Source organism: Humulus lupulus, chromosome 3 (assembly GCF_963169125.1).
Source record: "Humulus lupulus chromosome 3, drHumLupu1.1, whole genome shotgun sequence".
Lineage (NCBI taxonomy): Eukaryota > Viridiplantae > Streptophyta > Magnoliopsida > Rosales > Cannabaceae > Humulus > Humulus lupulus.
The window spans coordinates 235,635,259-235,642,883 of NC_084795.1; the positions used below are offsets into that span (position 1 = coordinate 235,635,259).

Genomic DNA, 7,625 nt, shown 5'->3' on the forward strand with positions numbered 1-7,625 from the left:
CCCACATTGTATACAAATGGAGACATTCTATAATGGTCTCAATGCAGCCTCTCGAATGGTCTTGGACGCTTCAGCCAATGGAGCCATTCTTTCCAAGTCTTACAACGAAGCATTTGAGATTTTGGAAAGGATTGCAAGTAATAACTATCAATGGTCAAACACTAGAGCTCCTACAAGTAGAAAGGTGGCGGGAGTTCTTGAAGTAGATGCATTAACGGCTCTAACAACTCAAGTGGCCTCAATGACCAACATCTTGAAGAATATGAGTTTGGGAGGAAATATTCAGCCAGCTGCTGCCATTCAAAGTGCAGAAGTGTCGTGTGTGTATTGTGGGGACGGGCATACTTTTGAGAATTGCCCTTCAAATCCAGCGTCGGTTTGCTATGTGGGTAATCAGAATTTCAACCGCAACAACAAACCATATTCGAACACTTACAATCCAGCGTTGAAGAATCATCCTAATCTGTCATGGGGGGGTCAAGGAGCAAGTTCAAGCACAGCACCAGCACAAGGAAGACAAGCATATCCCCCAGTTTTTTCACAGCAGCCAAGACCTTCACAACATGTTCAAAACTCCCAGCCGAACTCTTTGGAGAATCTAATGAGGGAGTATATGGCTAAGAATGATGCAGTAATACAGAGCCACGCAGCTTCTCTTCGTAATCTTGAGATGCAGCTCGGCCAGCTAGCCAATGAAATGAAAACTAGGCCGCAAGGATCTTTGCCTAGTGATACAGAAAATCCAAGGAGAGATGGGAAAGAACACTGTAAAGCTATTCAGCTGCGGAATGGTAAAGATCTGGGAAATTCTGAGGAAATACAGGGTAGTGGAGAGCCCACTTCAATCCAAAGCGAAGGAGAAACAAGTAACAAAACTGCCCAGGAAATTGCTGAAACTGGCCCAGTTGCTACAGCAAAGGGTCAGCAAACTACTCCAGTAAATTCTGGTCCTAAACCGCCCCTTCCATTTCCGCAGCGATTTCGCAAACAACAACAGGATGGTCAGTTCAGAAAGTTTTTGGATGTACTGAAACAGTTGCACATTAATATCCCCTTGGTCGAAGCATTGGAGCAAATGCCAAATTATGTCAAGTTCTTAAAGGATATTTTGACAAAGAAAAGGCGATTGGGGGAGTTTGAGACTGTGGCTCTCACAAAAGGATGTAGCGCGATGTTGAAAAGCAAGATCCCTCCTAAGTTAAAAGATCCTGGCAGTTTCACGATTCCGTGTTCTATTGGAGGTAGAGATGTTGGAAGAGCATTATGCGATTTGGGCGCTAGCATCAACCTTATGCCTATGTCAATCTTCAAAAAGTTGGGTATTGGTGAAGCACGACCCACTACTGTTACATTACAACTTGCTGACAGATCTATGGCTCATCCAGAGGGCAAAATCAAAGATGTTCTAGTCCAAGTGGATAAGTTTATCTTTCCGGCGGACTTCATCATTCTAGACTATGAAGCGGATAGAGAAGTACCTATAATATTGGGTCGGCCTTTTCTTGCTACAGGGCGGACTCTTATTGATGTACAGAACGGAGAACTTACTATGCGGGTGAATGACCAACAAGTCACATTTAGTGTATTTAAAGCCATGAAGTTTCCGGATGAAGTTGAAGAATGCTCTAGAGTTGATGTTATTGACACTTTGGTGGCTGAGAGGTTCAGCAAAAGTGTGGAAAAAGTTGCAATGGGTGCCCAGATTTTTGTAGACGAGGAGGAGTATAGCAGTGAGGAAGAGCAGATTATTACATGGGTGGATTCTTATCAACCAGTAAAGAAATTCAATAAAGTCTTTGAAGCTCTGAATCTGCCAGAAAAGCACTTCCAGCCACCCAAACCATCTGTTGAAGAACCACCCCAGCTGGAGTTAAAGCCACTGCCAAGTCATTTAAAGTATGTGTACTTGGGCGACAATGATACTTTACCTGTGATAATATCTAGTTGTCTGGAGTCTGTTGCTGAAGAGGCATTGCTGAAACTGCTGAAGTAGCATAAAAGGGCGATTGGATGGACAATGGCTGATATTCAAGGGATTAGTCCAGCGCTATGTATGCACAAGATCTTGCTGGAATCTGATTGTACTCACTCTGTGGAGCAGCAAAGGAGGTTGAATCCAGTAATGAAGGACGTGGTTAGAAAAGAAGTCATTAAGTGGCTTGATTATGGGATAATCTGTCCGATTTCCGATAGCACTTGGGTTAGTCCTGTCCAATGTGTTCCGAAGAAGGGGGGTGTTACAGTAGTTACTAATGACAGCAACGAACTTATTCCTACTCGCACAGTTACTGGGTGGCGGGTTTGTATGGATTATAGAAAACTGAACAAAGCCACTAGAAAGGACCATTTCCCTTTGCCCTTCATCGACCAAATGTTGGACCGCTTGGCGGGTAAGGAGTTCTTTTGTTTTCTTGACGGGTATTCTGGGTATAATCAGATATCTATCGCGCCTAAAGACCAAGAGAAGACTACTTTCACCTGCCCATACGGCACATTCACTTTTAGGAGGATGCCCTTTGGGTTGTGTAATGCACCAGCCACATTTCAGCGGTGCATGATGGCTATTTTCTCGGATATGGCTGAGAGTATCTTGGAGATATTCATGGACGATTTCTCTGTCTATGGGGATTCTTTTGAAGTTTGCTTGGAGAACTTAGAAAAAGTCTTAAAGAGGTGTGAAGAAACTCATTTAGTGTTAAACTGGGAAAAATGCCATTTCATGGTGCAAGAAGGCATTGTGTTGGGGCATAAAGTGTCTAGCAAGGGGATAGAGGTTGACAAGGCTAAACTGGAAGTTATTGAGAAACTACCAGCCCCTACCACAGTAAAAGGCATTAGAAGTTTCCTCGGTCATGCTGACTTTTACAGGCGGTTTATCAAGGATTTTTCTAAGGTGTCCAAACCTTTATGCAGCTTGCTGGAGCAAAATAGGCCTTTTGAGTTTACTGATGAATGTCAAGAGGCATTTTTGAGATTGAAGTCAGCCCTTGTTACAACACCAGTGATCACAGCTCCTGACTAGTCATTACCTTTTGAACTCATGTGTGACGCTAGCGACTTCGCTATTGGGGCAGTTCTTGGGCAGCGGAAGAACAAAATTTTTCATTCTATTTACTATGCAAGCAAAACATTGGTGGATGCCCAGATTAATTACACTACAACCGAAAAAGAGCTGCTGGCCGTGATCTTTGCCTTTGAAAAATTTCGCTCCTATCTTGTGGGGACTAAAGTTATTGTGTACACGGACCACTCCGCTATCAAGTATTTGATAGCCAAAAAGGATTCTAAACCGAGGCTTATACGTTGGGTTCTATTGCTGCAAGAATTCGATTTAGAAATCCGAGATAGGAAAGGCACTGAAAATCAAGTAGCGGACCATTTATCAAGGCTGGAATCAAGCACTTACAGCAGCAATTCAGAGGAAAAATCACAGATTCAAGACACTTTTCCTGATGAGCAATTGCTAGTTGTGGAACAAGAGCAGGTACCATGGTATGCAGACATTGTAAACTTTTTAGTTGGGGGCGTACATCCACCAGATTTCAACAAACAGCAGCTAAAAAGATTCTTACATGACGCCAGATTTTATTTCTGGGATGAGCCGTACCTGTATAAGCAATGCCCAGACCATATAATGAGAAGATGTGTCTCAGCCGATGAAGTTTCCAGCATCCTAGAACACTGCCATTCAGCTCCTTATGGCGGTCATTTTGGTGGGCAACGCACCGCTGCCAAAGTATTTCAGTCAGGGTACTATTGGCCTTCCATCTTTAAAGATGCCCACGATTTTGTTCAACGCTGTGACCGCTGCCAGCGAGTGGGTAACATCTCAGCCAGGAATGAAATGCCTCTTAATTGCATTTTGGAGGTGGAATTGTTTGACGTGTGGGGCATCGACTTCATGGGGCCTTTCCCCCAATCTTTTGGGAACCTCTACATTTTAGTGGCTGTGGACTATGTATCGAAATGGGTGGAGGCAGTAGCTAGTCCAACGAATGATGCCAAAGTGGTAATGAAATTTCTGCATAAAAATGTTTTTACACGATTTGGGACGCCAAGAGCACTAATCAGTGATGAGGGGATGCACTTTGTCAACAAAGTCTTGGCTGCCTTATTAGCTAAGTACAGTGTAAAGCATAAAATAGCCACGGCATATCACCCGCAGACCAATGGGCAGGCAGAGATTTCGAACAGAGAAATTAAGGGAATTCTTGAAAAAGTGGTGAATCCCAGCAGGAAGGATTGGTCCCAACGATTAGATGATGCACTCTGGGCTTACCGTACAGCTTTTAAAACTCCTTTAGGCATGTCTCCTTATCGCTTAGTTTATGGGAAGGCGTGTCATCTTCCTGTAGAATTAGAGCATAAGGCATTTTGGGCGTTGAAGAAGTTAAATTTGGATCTTGTAGTTGCTGGAGAAGCAAGAAAGCTGTAGCTGAATGAACTGGACGAGATGCGGTTGTTTGCTTATGAAAATGCAAAGATGTATAAAGAAAAGATGAAGAAATGGCATGACAACAGGATCAAGGAAAGAGTATTTGAGAAAAATCAACAAGTGTTACTGTTTAACTCCAGGCTGAAGCTATTTCCTGGAAAGCTTAAGTCCCGTTGGTCTGGACCATTTACTGTGATGGAAGTGTATCCATTTGGAGCTGTCCTGGTGAAAGATGAAAAATCAGGAAGAGAATTCACAGTTAACGGACAGCGGCTGAAGCGTTATTTGGGTGGGGAGGTTGACAGAGAAAAGACCTCCGTCAGTCTGAAGGATGCTTGAAGGAGAAAGGCTATGGGTTGCCATGCATTTCTTGTGGCACATTTGGGCAACCCATGAGTGAAAGAGACAGTTGTAAATAAATAATGGATGTAACTAAGTTTGGGGTGTATTACCCCTTGAAAAAAAAAAAAAGAGCATAAAGCAGCAGGTCAGCCAGGAGTTGATAAAGCTGGGAATAAGCTGAAAATAGAAGTCTGGGCAGAGGCGTTATTTTTCTGGAATGGTTGATTGCTATATCATTGCTTCAGCATTTAGCAGGGTCGCAGGGAAAGAATTGCTGCCTAGTTGCTATAGCAACTAGTCAGCAACACTAGGCATCAACTAAATGAGTCTGGGTCAAAAATAGAAGTATCGGGGTTTCATCGAGGTGGGTTGATCCGAAAAGTGAGAAGCTGGCACGTGCTGAAATAGAAAAAAATACTTGGGCAATCATTGGGCACGTTTTAACTTTTTCAGACCAAGTAATGGTATTATTCTGTCTATTTGTGGACCCAACAGGCCTGTTGTTTTCAAAACCAAAGAAAAAGGGTCCATCTATCTCTATTATTTTATTGGGCTTTATGAGTAAGTCAACTGGGCCCCCATGTGTAGTCAACCCATCCACCTCACATTAGCCCACCCCATGCACCTGACATCGCATCACATTGAGGGTATACTTCATATATATATATATAGATGTTGTTACTTTTACTTTTCTTTTATATATCTATATATATTCGTATGTCACTTTTCTGATATATTAATTATATTAGTCTTTTACTTTTATCATATATATATAAGTATCTTACTTTTATTCTATATATATATATATCTATATATTTATATTGAGTATACCCTCGCCAACCTCAACCTCAGAAATCCCTCAGGCCCCTCGTTGACCGCCGCCCCTGAAACCCCAACCTCAGAAATCGCCCAAGCCACCCAGCTCCGCCTCTCACCACTCCGAGCCATCCCATCCGTGCATCTCATCACACCGCCGAACCCATCGGACCCATCACAACAGCCACCAAGCCATCCCATCGCCTTCTCCATCTCACCTAACCACGACTCCGCCCCTACGACCCATCTCGTCACCCTCACGACAACCCACGGCGACCCCAGACCGAGAACCACCTCACATCACCAGCCACGACCCTGGACAGCCGAGTGAGCCTTTCCAGTGATCCCGAGAGTCCCTGCCTCCATTGTGGTCAGACGAGACCCACGCCTACGGCATCCCTGCTCCGTGTGTCCCAGTTGAGCACCACTTCTCTCCAGCCCAAGAATCTCGTCAACAACCCAACCAGAGCTACTGTCAGACCCAGCCCCCAGCCGAAGCTCTTCTCCTTAGCCCAAGCCCTCACCGTCCTTCTAGACCGAGTCCCACAATGCCGAGAATTAAACAAGTGGCGCATAAGGTAAGGAAACCTTTCCATGAAGTCACGAAGTTTTATTGTAAAACGGCAGAGGCAAAATACCACAACACTGTAGCCACCAGGGATTTTTACATGGAGAGGGGGTTGGTAACCGATGCAGCTGGGATTGAGGAGCTACCCGAGTGGGTGAGCACCATGATTCGCGATCGTCACTGGGAAGATTTTGTTGTGCAACCCGAGCCCGCGGTCATGGAGATTGTGTGAGAGTTCTACGCAAATTTTCTTTGTCATGAATGGCCAACCGAGGTCATCGTACGGCAGGTCGTGGTCCCATTCTCTGCTGCAGCCATCAACAGTCTGTTTGCATTGGAAGCAGTTCAGTGCAATTTTACACCTAGAAAAGGGCAAGTGCCTGATGATGAACTAGAAGAAGTTATGCCCGTAGTAGCCCAGCCTGACTTTGTTTGGGATTTGGATGACCAGGGAAATCTGCGTTTTCGGAGGACTGAGCTGGAGCATGATATGAAATGCTTATACTCATTTGTCCAAACAACTCTCTGCCCCACATCACATGATTCCACCGTGAGTCGCGATCATGCATACATGCTCTTCTGCCTGCAGAGAGGACTCCCTGTTGATGTTGGGACCGTATTGGCCCAAGAGATCTTTGACTGTGCACACCGAGGCACGGGGAAGCTGTTCTTACCTGCCACAGTCACTGCCCTGTGCCGTGACGCTGGAGTTCCCGTTTGGCCCGAGGAGGGGTTGCTGCATCCAAAAGGGCCCGTCAGTTTTGGCCCTTCCCGAGCTCCCAAGGCAACTCGAGCCTCAGCCTCCACCTCGGCTTCCGCTTCTGCCTCGGCCAGTGATCCCCTACTGGAGTGCTTCACTCAGTTCAAACAGATGCAGCAACAAATGCATCTGAGGCAGGAGGAAATGTGTGGCCGATTGCAATCTTGGTGGTCGTATGAATAGCAGCGTGACGTGATCCTGGAGCGCACGTTGAAGAAATCAACACCCCGAGTGGTTCCCCAATTCCCTCAGTTACTCCACCCGTGGACAATTTCATCGGCTCCCAATGCGGATGTTCCTCAAGAGGACTCCGAGTAACAGGGGGTTTCCTTTCCCTACATCTATTTTATAGTTTCTGTACTGTGTTTTGTATATTTGTTCTATCTGTTAGTTGTTAGTTATCTAGTGTCCAGTAACTGTTTTTGTGGTTCTGTTTTTGTGTGTTGTCAAATGTGTCTTTGAGAGATTTGATGAGTTAGTCTGGCTTAGTGTACTGCTCGATGATGAATTTTTTCCGCTCACTCCATTTGTGTTTGCTGCCTGGATTTTATATGTTGTTTATGCTTGATGAACTGCTAGGATATCATTGATGCTTCCTCTTAGGCTCTAATCAATAGTGATGTACTTTTGTTATCCCACCTTGTTTTGAGTTTTTCAAATGACTGTTGTTTGTAAAATTTTAAGCATCTAGAATTGGTTAGTGC

The 7,625-nt window shown here is 44.7% G+C and overlaps 1 protein-coding gene across 1 annotated transcript; it reads left to right on the forward strand.

Moving 5' to 3' along the window:
• The first annotated feature begins 4,453 nt into the window (after positions 1-4,453).
• Positions 4,454-4,774, forward strand: LOC133825476 (uncharacterized). Its single transcript, XM_062258408.1, has one exon. The coding sequence runs from the start codon at positions 4,454-4,456 to the stop codon at positions 4,772-4,774; it is 321 nt and encodes a 106-aa protein (XP_062114392.1).
• The last annotated feature ends 2,851 nt before the right edge of the window (positions 4,775-7,625 follow it).